Source organism: Pristis pectinata, chromosome 27, assembly GCF_009764475.1.
Source record: "Pristis pectinata isolate sPriPec2 chromosome 27, sPriPec2.1.pri, whole genome shotgun sequence".
NCBI classification, from domain to species: Eukaryota; Metazoa; Chordata; class Chondrichthyes; order Rhinopristiformes; family Pristidae; genus Pristis; species Pristis pectinata.
This window is the reverse complement of record NC_067431.1, coordinates 21,296,150-21,315,788: the sequence shown is the minus strand read 5'-3', so window position 1 is coordinate 21,315,788 and position 19,639 is coordinate 21,296,150. Positions and strand designations below refer to the sequence as shown.

The 19,639-nt window shown below is 39.9% G+C and overlaps 1 protein-coding gene across 4 annotated transcripts in view; it reads right to left on the bottom strand.

Moving 5' to 3' along the window:
• usp28 (ubiquitin specific peptidase 28) overlaps positions 1–19,639 on the bottom strand; it is a 64,877-nt gene that overhangs the window by 10,814 nt on the left and 34,424 nt on the right. Inside the window, exons 8-20 of one of the 4 annotated variants that reach the window (XM_052039728.1) lie at positions 18,697–18,767; positions 18,110–18,186; positions 16,321–16,469; positions 15,640–15,767; positions 13,422–13,517; positions 10,719–10,892; positions 9,840–10,066; positions 9,604–9,674; positions 8,723–8,951; positions 7,238–7,438; positions 5,776–5,921; positions 2,235–2,414; positions 444–539 (exon numbers count right to left, since the gene is read on the bottom strand). In XM_052039728.1, the coding sequence (XP_051895688.1) occupies positions 444–539; positions 2,235–2,414; positions 5,776–5,921; positions 7,238–7,438; positions 8,723–8,951; positions 9,604–9,674; positions 9,840–10,066; positions 10,719–10,892; positions 13,422–13,517; positions 15,640–15,767; positions 16,321–16,469; positions 18,110–18,186; positions 18,697–18,767 (1,845 nt within the window). The remainder of the gene's footprint in view (positions 1–443; positions 540–2,234; positions 2,415–5,775; positions 5,922–7,237; positions 7,439–8,722; positions 8,952–9,603; positions 9,675–9,839; positions 10,067–10,718; positions 10,893–13,421; positions 13,518–15,639; positions 15,768–16,320; positions 16,470–18,109; positions 18,187–18,696; positions 18,768–19,639) is intronic. The other 3 variants (XM_052039725.1, XM_052039727.1, XM_052039726.1) reach the window with 3 other exon arrangements.

Here is a 19,639-nt window from a genome sequence, read left to right as displayed (position 1 = left end):
ACACCAACATTTACTGATTCAGATCTCAAGAATGGTTACTTGGGGGCAAGAACACTGAGGCAAGACATTGTACGAGAACATACTTCCAATCCAAAATGCACTGCCTGGAAGGGGAGTTCTTGTACAAATTCAGGGGTACGTCTCAAAAGGTAATAAAATGGGAATAAACAGTAATGTTATGTGGAAAGAACAATGCTGAGTGGAACTAATTGGATAGCACATTGAAAGAACCACCACAGGGGAATTGGTCTCTTTTGATGCTTAACATTTATAAAATTTATAAATGAAGAAATGGTATATGTTGAGATGAAACAGGCAATGTATTAGAATAAATTAAATCCAGAAAATCTACCAAACCAGAGCAGAAAGATTGTTAATTAAAATAAGTCTGCACAAGTCGCATGCAAATTACAAGTTTGGCAGAAGTACAATAGAGCAAATACCTTTATTAACCCTGCCTCAGCACCATCCCGGTCATAGACTTGTCTGGACTTGGCAATAGCTAGAATGATGCCCTGCATAGCTGGACTTAACATTTCCTGCCACAAGACAGTGATAGGAGGAAAAAAAAGCATAAGACAAAGAGGGAAAGATCATAAAGTCCATAAAGTCTATATACATTTTAAAAGCATTAAGGGAGTTGAGCTAAAAATCTGATCAGTACCTTTGATTATATTAACTATTGTTTGATAATGCACCTTGCGAAACACCTTGAGATGTTTTACTGCATTATAGGTGCTACACAAACACAAGTTGATGTTGCTGTTTATTCAAACCAAAGCATAGGTTTTGAAACTGGGGAGTATTATACAGCTCAGAAACAACACAGACTGAGAATCAAATGAAATCTTTGAACATCAGGTGGATCCTTGCTTGAAAAGTGAACCTATTAATGGGGAACAGAACAGCAATTATTGCTACATATAAAGCCAAATAAAATAACTGAAGCTCATACTTTACTCCCAGTCCTATGTTCTTAAGAGAGTTCTCTGGCCCTTTGATATCACTTCATAATTTTACATTGTTGACCAGAGGTATAAAAGATCTGATTGCTACATTCTGGACCAAACCCAAGCAATTCTGTTATTTTTCATGTCAAACTCTATCCTCTCACTACACAAGTAGCTGTTCACAGACAACCATGCAGTGCAAGCCATCCTGACCTGGTTAGCCTGTCACTTAGCACAATCCGAACAGAGACCAACTCTATTGCTAAGAATGTGCACCTGATTCAGCCTGAACATGAAATTTGGTCAGGTCTCACTGGGATCGTGTAGGTAACCAGGCTCCACTGAAAAGCTAAAAGCTGCAAAAATAGAGATATGAAATCTAAACACTCAGGTCAGGCAGCATCAGTAGCTAACATTTCTCTAATGAAGGATTTCTTTTATCACAGCATCTGTTTGACCAGCTTAGTATTTCCACCACTTTGGTTTTAAGCCAAGAACTACCATTGACCAGTAACACTATTACCGGATCAAAACTGTGCCACTCTTTGGAGGGTTCCCCAAGAATGCCCCAGTATTTCTAAGATACCCAGATCTCCATTCAGTATTCCTTAGCACTGTGCTAATACTTTGCAGAGTCCCTCCATTCTTGGTACTGGATGAGGACAGGGAATTGGAAGGAACTGGACAGTGTGAAAATCAAAGCTTCTTTCCTGCACTTTACAGAAGCTCAGCAAGGAATAGTGACAGTCAAAAGGCTGCCCCCAAGCTCAATGTCGTGAAATAGTCAGTGGGATTACATATAATGATCGGAGTCAAGGCATGTATTAAGGATAAAGAGAGGCAATCTCATGAAGGCAATTTTTCACTATTTGCAGTAATCTCTATATTTAAAAACAAATGTTACTGCTGTAAATCTTTGCCACTTGTGGAATCTTGATGGCTCCTCACTTACATCACCCAATACAGTAAGAAGCAGTTTGGCTTCACAATGGCCCTGGTTACAATGCAAAAGCAGGTTCGTCTTGGAGTGTGAATCCTAAGCCAATACTGGAGCAACGAACCGCAAGACGCCCTGAATGAGTCAACACGACTCTGGACTTAGATGTACTGTATTACATAATTTGTTAGATTATTTGCACTGCCATTAAAATTGCAACAATAACAAAACTAATAAACCCTTTTAGCCAAGCTTCCTCAAAAGAAAAATTATGAATTACTGCTACAATGTACTAATTTCATCAGGCAAGGAAATTAATATTGTTCAATCTGCAGTTGACCTGGTACCTCCTCATTGTAGCCATCAGCATCGTGGCGAACCTGAACCTTTCCAACAGTCGGAATGTCCACCTCTGATATCTGGGTACCAGCGCTTTCAGACTGCTGCTCTTGCTCACTGACCGGCTCTGGCTCTTGCTCTGGTTCTTTTTCAGGCTCAGAGTCAGACTTCCCTTTGGTCTCCTTGGTCTCCTGGTCTGTTTCTGACTAACTCAGGAAACAATAGGGAAAGAGCAGAGAAAGTGAAAGGAAAGGGAGGGGAAAAAAAGACAGAGAAAGGCAAGAATGATAATCAAGGGAAGTTAAGAGAGAGTGTGCAGTTATTAGCAGTATTTGTTGTTAAACAGAAGCAAGCATTTTGATCAGGAGGAAGTATTTAGATTTGGTAGTATTGACTAGATACCACGGGCTTGGTCTGATAATCTGAAGACTTGAGTTTAAATCCAACTCTGCACTGAAAGAGTTAGAAATTAGTTGAAGAAATAAATTGATGTCATCCATGAAGCTATTGTACTGTTGGAAACACAACTGGCTTGCCTATGTAATTTAGAGAAGCAAAGTTGGACTGACTTATAAGCAACTCCAGACCCACAGACCTCTGAACAAAAAATGATCCAACAAAACATTGTTGTATCAAACTAATCAAGATGAGCGATTCAAGGTGGTGGTTCGTCACTATCTACCTGAGGGCTAGAAATGGAAAAGAAACTCTAGCATTGACTTCAAATTCCATACTCCATGAATGTTTGGCAAAGTGCATATTAGAATTTTTTTAAAAATCACTCCAATCATATAATCCACTAGAAAGAGCCATCAGGACAGAGCACTGAAGAGAGAATTTTTCCAAAAGGTGATTAACATCAGTTCTGCATGACTAGGCTTCTCATAGTATCAGCATCACTCCCTAGTGGTTAGATCTTGTCTCAATTATTCCGTTAATGCATTAATCCATTTAAATGGCACTGAACATAACTTAGTACTGCAAACACCCCCACTTTCAAACAACAAAACATTACCTTGTTTTGCACCAGTGCACTACGACAGGACTTCATTGCACTGATATAAAACTTCTCAGGAACACAGTAATCGACCTCACCTATAACTGATAAGATGCAATGGATATCCTGCTCCCTCCAACCTCACAGCAATTTACAGAAATTCTTAACGTGATGATTAACCACAAAAATCCGTGTTCAGCTGTGTTGGACTAGAGACAAAATTGCTTGATACCCGGAGGACCCTGTGCTTTACTCTTTACCTTGTGAACTTCAATGGTCACTTGAACCACCAGCCCAATGACAAAGCAGCCCTCTAGATAAAGCAGTTGCTTTATGAATTGCTTTAGAGCAGTCACTGTTGCACTGGTGTAGCAACCATTTTGTACACTGAAAGACTGCATAAGCAGCAAATGAGATAAATGGCAAGTTAGCATGTTTGTGGCTATGAGAGCAATGCTGGTCAAGATATTGGGAGAATATAACAGTATTTTCATAAAACCTTTACTGTTCACTTCACTACAAGAGCTATTTCTCAGTCCAACATCTCCATCAAAGGACTCACGGATCCATGCATTATTGTGTGCTTTGAACATTCTCTTCACAAAATAATTCTTTAAAAGGACAAACTATCCTTTATAGAAATATCCATTCCTCCACTAAAACATAGAGGTTAGGGAGTCCAAGTACACAAATTACTAGGAGTAATTGAGAAGGCTAATATCAAGGGGCTAGAATATAGAGGTGAGAAAGTTGTACAGTGCATTGGCAAGACCCAGTCTGGAATGCTGTGTTTAATTTCGGGCACTGACCTCTGGAATGATAGATTAGACTCTGAGACAGTGAAGCACAGATTCTTCGGAACAATCTGGAGTTGCATAAAATTGGCCTGAATTCCTTCATGATGGAGGATTATGGTGTCATTTAATTAAGGTCTTAAAGATGTTTAAAGAATTCAACAGAATAAATGTATTTACTCTGATGGAAGAAGATTAAGCATAAATTCAAAATCAGAACCTGGTTACATAAGATGAAAAGTAGAAAGCAGTTTGTCAAAGGTACTGAAAGATAGGTGGCAAAAGAAGGCACCGCGGTTCGGGCAGAGAATTTATGGAAGTTTATTGACTTGCCTCTATTCACGTGAGGATAATGGGAATCTGAAGTCTCTCCCACAAAACGCTATTACACTGGAAGTCAAATGTAGTTTGCAAACGCAACAGCATTGTTAGGAAAAAGCATCAAGTAATCAGGAACCAAGATGAATAAATGCAGTTGAGATGCATGGACCGAACTGAACAATGCAGCAACCAACATGAGCACTTGTAATTTTATAAAACTCAAAGTTTGAAATCTAAAATAGTGTTTCACAGAAGCAATGGTTAAAAAGATGCATTGCTGGTACATACTTGATGCAACACAAATCCCCAAAATAGACATGAATCAGAGTGATACAACAGGGAAACAGGCACTTTGGCCCACTAAATCTGTACCAAACGTCAACCACCCATATTCATTAATCCCATTTTATTCTCCGCACATTCCTCTTAGATCCCCCCAGATTGTTCCACTCACCTACACACCAGGGGCCAATTAACCTACTAATGTGCACATCGTTAGGATGTGGGAGGAAACCAGAGCACTGGAGGAAAGCCATCGGTCACAGAGAGAACATGCAAACTCCACATAGACAGCACAATATTCAGACAATTAAAATTAGCCTGAACAGAAAAATCACAGCAGTTTTGCTCCAGACATTGTCCTATGACTCTTGTGGGGAAGTCTCTACATATGGCCATTGGGTTAGGACAAGGTTGGAATGCACTATGACCCTCTTCGGGGTGGATTTATTTGCTGCATTGACATTGAAAGAAAGATCATGGCTGGGGGGACAAACCAATGCATTGGAATCAAAACTCTAGCAATATATCTGATTGCTGTTTGTGAGCAAGTGTTCACATTTGAGATCAGATACGTGCTTCTTTGTACAAAATTGGAAGGCATGTGATTTCCCAAAACAATCTTTGAATAGTACTTAATGATCCAGATATTCAAGATTCAGGTGACACAACTAGTAGAGCTGCTGGCCTCACAGCTCCAGTGATCAAGGTTCAATCCTGTCCTCTGGTGCTGACCGTATGGAGTGCGTACATTCTCCCCGTGACGGCTTGCATTTCCTTTGGGTGCTCCAGTTTCCACCCACGTCCCACAAGCGTGTGGATTGGTAGATTAATTGGTCACTGTAAATTGTCCCTCTTGTGTTCGTAGGTGGTAGAAATTGAAGGTAGTTGGTGGACAGAATAAAATGGGTGAGGGTACGATTTGTGTAATTAGCTGGTTGATGGTCAGCACAAACTCAATGGGCTGAAGGGCCATTTTCTGTGCTGCATCCCTCTATGAATCTAGATCAAACATTGACCCTTATTTGACTCAATGATTAAATGCAGGAGACGTACTCACAGCTAAACTGCTTAAAACTGAGCTAATGGTCTTTTTCTTGTGCTGAAACTTCTGCAGTAATAGCACATCAAAGAAATGGTCGTACACAGCTCTGGGGCTCTCACCTCCTTCAGGGCAGCCTCAGCACCAACATTCTCATAAGACGTTGCAGCTTTCTCAATGGCCTGGGCTGTCTGATCCTTTACCATCACAGCGTGCTTGGCAGAGGCAGAGCACGTACTCTGCTGACTGGCAACAGTCTGTTCTGTAGGACACAGGGCAAAACCATAGGAATTGAGAGAACTGCCAGACTTTACAATGTAATGTGGCTAAAACTAACCTGTCAAAAGAGGGCTTGAGAATTTTAGTCAAATTCTTTGCAACTTTCAAGTTATCGTCGTAAAGTTATCTCTAGCTGTTTCAGAGCATGCATTTGTGCAGCACATAAATCAGACTTGAAATGAGGAGAATTTGATGAGGATGTTAATGCTTACGCAACGCACTCACCCGTTCTTCGTTTCCAAAACTTTGTGTGCTTTCAGAGATTAAAAATCATAGAAAAGTTGTAAGCACCAAAGCATTTTTTATTGCAAGGAAAAATTGCCTTTGCTCCATGTTACTCATACCCTGTCTCAGTTCCACAACCCATCAATGACCCTATTATTACAATTTTGGTCTTTCGCATATCGCTAATATTCTTCAGTCCTTCCTTGGAGGCAGGACCAACCACCGAGACCCCAAGCTCTGGAGTTCCCTCCATAAGCTTCTGCCTCACTACCTATCTCGCCACGTTTGATGGTTTTAAAACTACCTCTTTAATGAAGCTTCAATCATCTGCCCTGCTTCCTTCTTGTATGGGTCACTGGTTATATTCCTGTGAAGCACCTTGCTTCGCAGTGTTAGAGATCCTATATAAATAAAAGTCATTATATTCACCCCTTATATATTCATCTACCTGCTCTATATTTACAGAATATACTGCATGTATTTAATGTTTACAATATTCAAAGTTTTTCTTATACTTTTAAGTTTGCAAAGCCATAAGCTCCCAAAAAATTAAGATCAAGGTAGACTGCTCAAGTATTACAACAATACTTGACAACTTTCTCCCATTGAAAGATATCCCACTCCTGTGGCTCTTCTCCATAATTCTGACACTTTTTCTCCCCATCAGACATTTATTCACGTCTTTTTTGATAGTCACTTCCAACTCTGCTTCTACCACCTTTTTGGGCATTATATTGTAGATCAAAACAATTATCTGCATTTAAAAATCCATAATTCCTTCAAATCGCCATTCCATTTTACCTTAAATTTGTGTTTACAATCAAAGATCTCTTTCCAGCCTATCAAAGCTTTCCTAATCTTTCTATATTCTACTTTATCATCTCTACTGTAAGGAGAAGAATCACAGTTTCTCTGATCCCTGCACAGCACTGAAATGCCTCATCCTTCGTACAGTTCTGGTTAAACCTCTGGTAATCCTTCCCTTATAAAGTCTTGTATCCATTACTGGACATTGATTATGTTCTGCAACATAAACTCTACCCTCTCAAGTCAATTCTCAACAAAAACAAATACCTTCTGTAGCACTGTCCGTAGGTTCCTGAACCTGTGCCATTGGAACCAGTTCCTTTTGTGGGATTTTTCGGACTTGTTCATCATTCCACTCTTCTAATTCCTGCATAAAACGCCGGTTGTCTTCACGAACAAATGCCACAAGTTCAGGCGGAAGGGCATGGATGGATCTCAAAATCTGTCCGGTTTCCACATCTGTGTCCTCTGTAATTTCGACAAAACTCATCATTTATCAACATGCCAAGAATTGGAAAACAACATTTCAATTTATTGTCCTCTTGATCAAACTGAATATCCCAATGAGCGCACACCCCAGAACAATACCCTTCTCAAGAAACCTGCAAAGAATGGCAGTTTCTGTCGTTTAATTAACACACAACGTATATAATGGGTGGCACATTGAAAACGAGTACATCCCAAATGCCATGTTAGTTGCTTAGGATCCTGTCTCGTTTCTGGAAAATGACTTAAAGTAATGTTGCATACATGGTAAAAATGTGAAACAAAAACAGAAAATACCGTAACTGTTCTGTAGGTCAGGTTGGGGAAGAATATCCCTTCCATCTACACCAAGATAGCCTAAAGTCCCTTCATTTCCCCCTTGAACAGAGGTCCAACCCATGCACTCTAATCAGGTGCCTGCAGCGAGAATGGCGAACCAAAAATTGACCAAACGGTTGATAAGTTCCAATCCCACAATGCTGTGGGGCCCAACATCAGAGTAGAACCTTTCAAATAACTGGAAAGAAAATCCTAAAGTATTTGATTACTTAAAAGACAAACATTTTGTCTGGATATGTACCATGTCACAACAAAGTAACAAGCCATCGTATAAATAAAATGAGTAGTGGAGGGGCAGGTGGCTAGAGAAGTTAGAGAAGCTGCCAGAATTAGAGGGTCAAAGAACTGGGGAAGAGTACAGAGACAGGACGGTATAAACCCATGTAAGGACTTAAAAACAAGAATGAGAATTTCAATACATCATGTCCTCATTATCCACTGACTCATTATCTGCTGATCGAGTACTCGCGAGATAGACCAAAGGTTCCATTTCAAATTTGTCCCGGAGGCGCTAAAAGAGTGAAATTGAAAAACTCTACACACAAGGTCAGTCAAGAGCGTCAGCTGGGCGTGCAGCCACGACCAAGGTCTGAAGGACCAGCTGGACGTGCAGCCACAACCAAGGTCCGAAGGACCAGCTGGGCACACTGAAACATACAAGCTGAAACTTGCATACAAGTTATCATATTCATGGAGGGATCATTGCCAGCAGCATGAGTGCTATCCTTGTTTGTTTGTTATCTGTGGGATGCCCATGACCCTGTTCCTCACGGGTAATGAGGACTTAACGTATTGAAGTATTGCCAGACTGGCATTCAATATAGATCGAGCCACAGCCAAACAGTGACAACAACTGAACATCTGGGAAAGGTGCTGCATTCTTAGCAAATGTCAGTAGCAGAAAATGTGGAAGGGCTTAGTCTTTACCTGCAATGAGTTGGGGTAAATTATCATTGATATACATCAGGCAATACGCGCTGGCATTCCGTGACCCTCCATATGAATCTCTCTGCAGCTCTTCCCATGACGATACTGCGACTGAGACGTCATTGTATTTTAGCCAGATTTTCTCACTGTGGTCATAGATGTAAGCCCAATAATGGCCAGCGGAAGCCTGACCTTCATGCACGAGCACTGCATGAAGTCGATAAGGAACCTAGTTGGCAGAGAAAGATCCATCAAATCAAAGTTATCTTACTGTAAGACTCTAGAAAACTTATTCAACCAGCTCCAGTGTAATACAGCTACTCCCAAAACTGTTCCCTGACCCAGAGGCACAGCTGGTTCTGCAGCACTACAACTTGGGATGTTGTGATACAATGCAGCTCAGCTGTTTCTTAATATCATGTGAAGTGAACTGAAAACTAGTCATCTCTGACATTAGGAGGCAGAGAAACAGCAGGCATTACTGGCTGAAAATGGTCGCGAAGCCTTCAACCTGATTTTTGGCACTCAGGTGCTGGGTACTATCATTGAACCTCCTCCTCTTCCCACTAGTCCCCAATTGCTCAACACAACCATTCATTATTGGGTATGGCAGGACTTCAGTGCCACCATGGCTCCACGATTAACCCTAGGTCATTTTGGACCTGGGTAGGAGAACAACAGTTACTATGTGCACTCAGCCAAGATGAGCTGAACCCACATTTTCTATGCAACACACACAAATTGCTGGAGGAAATGTGTGCGTTGCTCCAGACTTCCAGCATCTGCAGTCTCTCTTGCATCCACATTTTCTATAGCTATTTTTTGTTTGAAAACACTCAAGATTCTGATTGTAACTTGAGAGAAACAAACGACGGTTTTACCTGACACATTAAACTGTCCATGTACATCTGCTCAATTGAATGTTTGATCTGTGTGATCCTGTTCTTCAGATCTTAAATGGAACAAAGTAAGAAATTGATGATAGGAGATGGGACTCCAACCCATAAATTCAACAGATATCTTTTGGTCAGCATTTAACTCACTATTCCTTCCAAGAGGTTGCAGAGATTTCTGTCTCACACACACACATGCACCTTCGGACTTTCAGTCTGCTTACCTGCAATATCAAGTTCCACCTCTGCCCTCCAGCGCTGAAGGCAGCTGTCCAGGAAGGTAAACTCTTCCGCCGTGATGTGTCGGGGCGCTGGGTGGGCAGGCATCTCCATGGGAGGCTTGGTCTGAGTGAAAGGCTTGTGCAAAGTTGCACGTTGCAGCTGGGGTGTGCTTGTGGGGCTTGCAGGGCTTGCAGTTTCAGGCAGTTCAGCAGTTGTCAGTTCTGAGACACTGAAATGAAAAAGTGAACTACAATTATTGAAAGGGATGGTACAGCCTCAATGCTGTTAACCATGTCCAGAAAGTACGTGCTGTAGAGTCACCCGTCAGGAAGTTTAATGGCATTCAGAACAAAGTAATCCCAGTGACTACCACAATGTATAACATCCACAAGGTGCACTGCACAACCCAAACCGGTGACCTTCACCAACTAGAAAGATACAGACAGCAAGTGCATGAGAACGCCATCGATTCCAAATATCCCAAGGTACACAGCATACCAACTTGTCAGATGTTACTTCAACACTGCTGGGTCAAAAACCCCGGAATTCCCTACCCAACAGCATTGTGCATTACACAGACAGCGGTGGATCAGGAGGAAGGTTCATTACCATTTTCTCAAAGGTTAACTGTTGTTTCGGCAATAAATGTAGTGATGGTTCACATTCTGGGAACAAATTAAAGAAAAAGTCGTCAAATATCAGCCTCTGGGCAAATGGTTACTTTTCTTCCCAGTCAGTGTCCTGTACTCTTACTCTTGCTAAACTTACTAACTTGAAAAACCAAACACTGGCATATCGACTCACTCTCTCACCTCAAAAGTTTAGTTTACTTTTACACCATGCCTTTACAGAAATTGCTGCTCGCATCCCAACTGTACTACCTGATTTGCAGCGGCAGGGCCACATTAGTGTCAGGCTGCTGCTTTGGAGGTGATGTCATCACGGCGTCTTGAGTAGGGGGCACGCTTGATGGTTTAGTGCTGGCAAACTCCCAGACATACTGTAACATGTCTGCCAGGGGGAACCGACTGGGACCAGACCCATAATTCATATACCTAAAATGAACAATGCAAAGGAAAACAAACAGCAATAATGGGAAAACTGTTGCATAGAATTACATAGGATTTACAACACAGAAACAAAATATTTAACCAAACTGGTCAATACCATCTTTCATGCTCCATATAAATCTATCCTACCCAATTTCAATCAGCGTTACCTTCTTTCTTTTTCAACCTATTAAACTTCCCCTTAAACATATCAATGCCATGTACCTTAATTACTCCTGAGTTGGTGACTTGCAAACTGCCCCCCTCCTTCCAAATTAACCCCTTGTTGGATAAAAACATTTCACTTGATTTTTCTATTTGCATGCATCAGTGACTACTGTACATTTATGACCGCTAGCTTCAAAAATCCTACAAAACAACAACATTTTTCCATGCCTATCCTCCAAAAGGCCTTACACAATTTTACTTTTCCATTTCTGGTGGTGGCGTCTATTTCACACTGACCAAGAATAGACGGCGTTTAATAAAAATACGAATTCCAGCCTTCCCCATATTCCTTACAGGTTTAAAATACCATTAACTCTGAGAAGGATGTCAAAGCTTAAAGGGTGTCAATGTCCCTTGTGAGAAAGGTACAAGCAATGAGTGTCTTAGAGGGGAGAGAAGCCGGATAATTCATTTTGGAATGAAGGAATCTGTCGATGAAGGAATCTGTTAGCATAACTATGTATAAACTGTTTCTACAGGCTGGAGGTTCATTAAACAAAGGGCACAGATTTAATTAATAAGAGACCCATCATCATTTTTATTAATGCCAATTCAAAAATTAAGGTGTAAAACATTTTTATGATTAATGTAGTGGAAATCTTATTGATGGAATGGAAAGGATTTTTTGTTTAGTGTAAACACTTAACTAAGTCACAAGCAGATTAACTGCTGAATAAAACTTTCTTGGTTCCATCCCAACATTAGCTGCTTAATATGTTTATTGATATTTCATTATTTACCACTTGAACTGAGGTACAAACCATCTTTTCTGTCCGCTTTTGCTTCAGTCATTGTCATCCATCTTCCATATGATCACAATCCATTTATTTTTCTTTTCACCCAGTTTTTCAACCTTTGCCCTTTCTCTAATAGCTCCTCTGATGATCTGCCATAGCACTCTCAACTTGCAATCACCACAGACACAGCCAGGACTGCCGAGTATTACCAGCATAATTAGACTTCCAGCTACCACAGTGCCGTGTGTTTGATTAGTTAGACTGATTTGGTTCACATCCTCTTTAAAATAGTGAGGACAACATCTGAACATATCATTCATAATCACCACCAATGGTAAATTCTAATCTGATCATCTTTAACTCCAGTCAGTGTACCACTAGTAGTTCTCATCCAAGAGCCAATCAATTTCCTGGACAATTAGAGCCTTCAATAGAGAAATCAATAGATTTGGCGTATCAAAAGGATTACAAGGGACATGGAGCCAAAATAAATAGGAGGAGTTGAGATGCAGGTCAAACATAGATTGTCTGCATTAATTAGAGAGCAGACTTAAGGCTGGAATAACCTCGCCTCTCTTCCTATAATTTCTTCTACCCAATTAATTTTAGTGTGCTGGTTCACACAATCCTCTCAAATTGTTACTGCAGTGAACTGGTCATCCAATATGGCACGAAAGGAACAGCAGATGGAAATTTAATGCAAATTAACCAGTCAGCAGGGAAATTAAACCTGTTTGTTGCAAGTGACGTCACAACCAAAGGATGTCGGGTTAGTTGTAAAGGATGCAAAGGGTAGAGAACAGAGTGTTGGAATGAAAATAGAAACCAGGGACTTCAGCATATGGAGAGGAGCTGAGTTTGTTCTTGGAATAGGTTTGGAGGCAACTTGGAGGTGTTCAAAATGAAGAATAGTTTGAAATCATGAGCAAGGAGAAACTGTTTTAAGTGGCAGAAGAGGTAATGGCAGAAAATGGTAGAAGAGATACCATGAAAAAACCCACTTTTACGCAGTGAGTTATGCCACCTGCCTGAAAGGACGATGGCAGTAGGTTTTAATTGTAGCTTTCGAAAGCAACTAGACGAGTACTTGGAGGGGGGGAAGAAAGCATTACAGGGTTTATGGGGAATGATCAGGAAATTGGATTAAATTGACAGCTTTACAAAGACTTGGCATAATGACGAAAGGATGAATAACCTTCCTTCTGTATCTCTCTATGATGATTCTAATTCAATACACTTGAACCCATACTAATAAGAAAATCAGAGAACCCTCTCATTCTATAAATCTGAAATGACTGACTTGTCACTGAACGATGAAAGCATCTGTACCACATTGTGCCGACTGATGGACAAAAACCAGTTACCACATGGGTTTCGCCCAGAGCTCCAGTTTCCTCCCACATTCCAAAGGCTTGATGTATTTGGTGTGGCGAGGGTGTTGTTAATGGGCACGAGGAAAAATAGATTACAGGAAAATACATGGAGGATTGATGGGATTCCTCTGGGAGCCAACATAGACTCAATAGGCCAAGAAAATAGTAAGAAAATATGATAAAATTAGGGAAATAACCTCTCTAATCGCTGCTGGAGGACAGTTGATTGTTCTTTCAGCTTCTTTACCTCTTCCCTTCTGCTGCGAGTAAGTTCCTTGTTCTTGTGCAGATACCTATGGATACATAAGAGAAAAGGTACATACCGCACAAAGCAAGCAGATTTTCATTGCGAGCGACCAATACTTCACCAGATAAAAGACAATTACAATCTATATTCCTCCAAATCTTGCATTTTCCCCGGAATATACTAACATTGGAGAGTGGGACACGGGCGTGCACTTCACATTATTTCATGTGAAACTGCCGACTGTGTCCCACTACACAATGTCAATATCGACCATGGTGTCTAAATATCTTCCTGCCATAGAACCAAAGAAACTGCAAATCATTCTGTAGTGAATTCCCCTATCATGTACAAGTTATAATAACATTAATAGTTAGAAACTAATTTAAAGCCAAATTTTGCTTAAATCTCAATTGCATGAACACTTTTACAGGAAAGAAGAGTTGATAATTGGGTCTGGCAATCAACATTTTACTTAAAAATTAGTTTGTGAGCTGTGGCAGTATTACATTAATTACCCCAAGATCACCAAGATGCAAAACCATCGTGAAAGGCTGGTGTAGATTAAACCAACCTTTTCCTGAAGGACATTAGTGAACCAGTTGTTTTTAAAAAGTGAAACTGGAAGTATCTGTGCTTATTATCTGAAACGGAACGAACACCTCTTGATGTGGTGATATCTAAATACAAGCTCCATGTTCCTACCCAATACTGGGTTACCAGTTCTTTCTAATTATGAAATAATTTGCCTTTGCAGAGAGCTTTTTTTTTTAATAACAGCTTTTGAATATCCTAAAGCACTTCATAGCCACTGAATTACTTTTGCAGTAGGTCACCTGTACTGCAGAGAAATACAGCAGATAGTTTGAAGACACCAAGATCCCACAAACAGCAGGAAGTGAGGTCCACTGTCTTAGTAATGCTGGTTGTTGACCATGACACCAGGGAAGATATAGTTGTTATATTATAAATATCTGTTTTATGTTCACCAGAGTGTATGGCAACCTTATTCCACTGTTTCATCTGAAAGATAGCACCATGCTCCTTAAGTATACGTCAGTTTGGATTTATGGACTCTGGTGTGACTTTGAAATGATCTTTCACCCTAGGGTTGACTTTGGCTTAGATATTCAGAGGTGCAGGAGTGAGAGGATGGGGGCTGGAGAAGTTGAGATGGAGTAAAACCCCAGCATCTTAAAATGGTTGCAATAATGGACCTGGATCTCATTTCCGAGCAGGGAAGAAAATATTTGCGATATTAACCAAATTGCTGTTTTATTTCAGAATTTGCATGAGAAACCAAGGTGTCCTCCTTCCTGCCTCTTGGAGACAAGTATGTGGCATCTCAACACAGGGACCAAATCACCTTTTGACCATACTTTTCTGACTATGCTTGGGAGCAGGTATAATTGAAACAATTTGAAATAGTTTCACTGGATTCGACCACCTTTCCCACTTTGAAGTTGTGTGCTCTCTCACCACACTCAATATTGAAAGTCTCAACTTCACTGTCAAGATATCAGCAACAGCCACAAGAAATGTAAATTACCATCCCACTTGTTGAATTTCCAGCAATCATTAAGGATGCATTTAATAAAAGGTAGAGTCTAGTTGTGAAATCGGAAAACTTTAGTAGATCTCTGCTGTGTCCAAAGCATCTGACCATTTTAATGCCAAGTGTGCATTAAGCTGTAGCAAACAGACTGGTCTGTAGGGAGGGTCACTGTCATAAATCAATGGAAGATTAAGCCTAACATGATTCTCAACCTTGCAGAAGGATTCCAGGTTAGTCGTGTTATCCTCATTCCAAAGTCTGCAATTAAATCTCCCAGACACATCATGCCACCATCCTACCCTTTGTAACACATCTGGCATAACAAGTGACCATACTTCAAAAAGAAAATACATCTGTAGCATTCTGAGATATCCCTAACTTGAGGGTCTTCCTCTATATCTGATTTATAAAGCAAGTTGCAACATCAGCAAACTGACCTGACACATAATTGGGATACCTTAAAGATCTTTTGTGATCTTTAAGTTATAAATTGGTTTATTATTGTCACATGTACTGAGATATAGTGAAAATCTTTGCTCTGCATGCCATCCACACAGACCATTTATCCAAATAGAACAGTCATTAATTCTCCATAAATACTTTCCACTGAACCTACCTGTCCATATAAATGATGTGAGGAAATTCCAGTTTCTTGTGAATTTTTTCCGGCCTTCCCAAGGACTGATTGAACTCAAATCTAGAGAGTTCAAAAGTCAGTACAGGAGGCAGTTTTGTAAACCAATTCTAGAAAACAAAGAGGCAGAGCTAAGTATGAGAGTTTTTAGTATGAACGGAGGCTAGTGTGAACACCTTGAGAGTGGAACTTGTTGATTCACGGATTAATGTTGAACGTTAGGAAGGAAAAAGCTTGTACATTGATATTGATTTGCATCTCTCCTCTTAAATTAAGCTGGACTGCTGCTGTTGTACAGCAAAATCTCACAGTTATTCTGCACGTGACAAGGTCCCTCAACATAGTAATGAAATTCATAGTTACTAAGATTAGAAAGTCAGGGCACAAGGGGGTGAGTAGTGGGGAGAAGAAAAAGGAAGTATGAATGGAGATAAATCCAGATTTGGAAAGGCCCCAGTATTAGACTTAATTTCCAAGATGGAAGAGAAGATTTTGGGATATTAACCAAACTGTTGGCAAAGCCGAGAGAACATTTACCAGACATTTCCCCGATTCACCAGATGCTCTTTCTTCTCTCACTGAGCAGGACTGTCACACAAGGGTAACAACAGTACCAACAGGGGCAAGAATATGTGGCACCTGTTGTTCTTTTCTCATTCTCACCTCTTGGCCGGATCTGACCGATTGATCTGAATGTAGAGTCTCAATCTCTCCAACCACCATGGCTCCTTCCAAACATTCATGGAGATCATTAAAACCATTAACCTGCAGAGGATACTGTCCGAACGTTTCAATATTAGAGAACATCTTGCCTGTAAAAGTGACAGTGAGGAAAACAAGACTCTAAGATGGCTTCAGGTGGCACAGCTGATACAACAGAATGGCACCACAAACCCACTCAGAGAAATAAGCTCGCATTTCACTAGGAGTACAGTGGAGGTATTATTCACATCAGACATCAAAGTTAAGTATGGAAACATCTGCATTGTTGAAGAAAGTCAAACATCTGAGTTCACATTGGAAAACTCATCATTAACTTTTAATCATAATGACATCCTCTTGGTATCTGGCCAATTCAAATATCCAGATGCTCTTTTTATAGACCTTAAATAAAAGCTTTATCTCAGTAACATGGTTCCATTTAATCCTTCAGATCTTTTAGGTGCCGTTCCCTATCAAGAACAAAGGTGGAGCAAAGTCTCAAAACATAATATTTATTTGATATTTCTATTTTCAAAATCTGACACATTAAGCAGTTCCAGCATTTTCTTTGGGAAGGTGGACAACCAATTCTTAAGGTAACACACAATAAATTTTAGCAAGAACAAAACATCAAGGAGAACACCATATGAATAACCAACTGCCTCAGAATATATTTTAACCTTCACTAAATGGGCAAGATTCCACAACATAAGGACATGGCACATTACCACACTGTTGATCTAAAAAGGATAGTCTCGTGATGAGTTGAAGATTGAATAAGACCCAAAGGAAAGAATTTATTTTACAATGCACATCTTTTAAGTTAGCAAATGGAGTCTATTTGAAGCTGTACTGAATAAACTTTACAATTTGCTGAAGAAGTTGCCTAGTGAATGGAAGATGGTTGCAGAATACAAATTACATGTAAAAAAAAATAAGAATCTCAGTGATCTACAGTAGTGCAGTCTCTAGTGTGAAGCAATGGATTAACATCCCCACTGTCAAAGAGTGTAGTGGTGTCACTATAAATACTATGAAAATGGGTATTGTGTCATGCTGTAGTGTTCTTTGTTTTAACTATATGAAGGTAAAATGCCGACAAATAATTCTATGGAATCAACAGAATGGACTAAATATGTTTGCTGATACAAAGGGACTAAAATTGAAGGTATGCTAAAAGGTTACCAAGTTTTAAAAGTAACTGTGCTTTCACTTGGTCTCAGCATATAAAAGGATTTTATTCATCACATTTGGGGATGCCGCATTCATCGTTGTTAATGAACTATTAATTGTCACAAAAACAATTTCTCACATTTTGCTTGTGATTTTTCAAGCATCCCATAAGAAGTTAGGTTGAGGCTCCTTGTGACACTAGCTATAACTCACTCAGAAGTGGACCACCTCCGATGGAATGAAACACTCTCCTTCACCTCACAGCTCTATAACCTATTCCAAGGAAAATATAGCAAAATAGCAGGAGCTCCATCTAAATGACCTGCACTGGGCTTTTGACTTCTTGCATATGGGTCAAGCTCATCTAGCGTAAGGTGCTTATAACCAAAAGAGATAGAAGGGCTTGTAATGTATCAGCCTACTAGACGCGATCTACACTCCTTAGCCTCCCGAGAGCCAAGGATCCAGATGCCAATCAACCTTCCTAATTACATGCAACTTATAAAGAAAATGACAAAATAAATGCAGCATTTTAAGTTATTTAAGGGATTGACAAATCATATTATGAATTCTGTACCGTCATGAATGCCTTCAGCCAAAAATGTGCCATAGAAGAGTTCCACCATTGGGTTTTGCAATTTTTTGTGTAAATTTCTGCAACGTACAGAAGACAAACATTTTAAAGCATATTCAGGAGCTTCCTTTTAATAGTTAATTGAGAGAAAATACAAAATACGTGCTTAATCATCACCACATGTACCAGAAAATTTGAAGCCAATGGAATTAAAGGGAAAGTGGGAACATGGATACCATTGTTTAAATGACAGGCAGTGGATAATAGTGATGCTGTCTTTCAAACCGGAGGAAATTCAGACTGTCTGAAGAGGAGTGTTGATTATATACTTGGAGAAGCTTTGTAGTAATTATAGCTCCAGTAAAGTTAAAGTGCAATACATTCATTTGCCCCAATGAAGTTTGCACCAACTTTTTCCCAATGATTTGGAGAAAATTATTGTAGACAAGTACACGACGACGATAATTCCCAATCTCATATTTTGTTTTAAAATAGCAAGTTCTTATTGAAGCAGAATCTGATGTCTGCAGGTTCCTCTACTGAGCACTTTCATCTACAGTGAGCATTCAAATGCAATGAGATGAACTTACTTTGTACTTGCTGCCAATTGGAAAGCATCCTCCAACCAATCCAGGAGTTTGTGTGTAAATTCACTCACATCCTAGTTAAAAGCAAAGACAGAATGTAATGATGCACCATTATGAGTCTGGATCACATAAAAGCTCTTCATTTCATCTGATCTCATCTCTTCCAGTTGCTCAACACAACCCCGTTTTCAACTTTTATACCAATGCAAGATGGAACCTGTAAGAAGACACATCTGACAATACAGCATTCCCTCTGTTGTACAAGGCATGTTGGCCTAGGTGAAGTGCTTAAAAGTCTGATGGGATTCAAACCCTTAATTTTATAATTCAGAGAAAGTATTGCCAACTTTATCAAGTTGGCAAAAGATCTATCTAGAGAACTATCCCAGTAATAATATCCCAATCAAAACAGTAGGCTGATAAGAACCGAAATGCTGAAAATGTTAATACTCAACTGAATTGCCTAAAGCAACAGACAGGATCATCATTCAATATCTCAGCCAAAGAGATTGTCCCATTTCTTCAGTACTGCACTGAAGTACGTATATGTTCTGTGGTCAGACAGCAATCATTGCTTCAGAGGTATAAGTTGTACCAACCTAGCCAAGCCAGGCCTTTCAAACTTCACTCAGCAACTCCTTCTCAAAAGATGATATTGATCCGAAAGCACTTTCCATATCTCCAGTTATGCTGTACTAATCAGTGTAGTTATAAATACTGAGATAGCTAAGTTATAACTGGAAATGAACAAAAAGTTACTCAAAACATTTGAGATGCAAAGAAATCAGTAACGCATTATACATGGAACAAACAACATTGTGGTATGAAATATTAAACATGAGCTTTCTGTATCCAGTCAGCATTAAAGATTACCCAATGTTGTCAATTGATCAACAACAGGTAGACCAGCTCCGGAAACATCAGCAACTGTGGTAAGCTCAAGGGA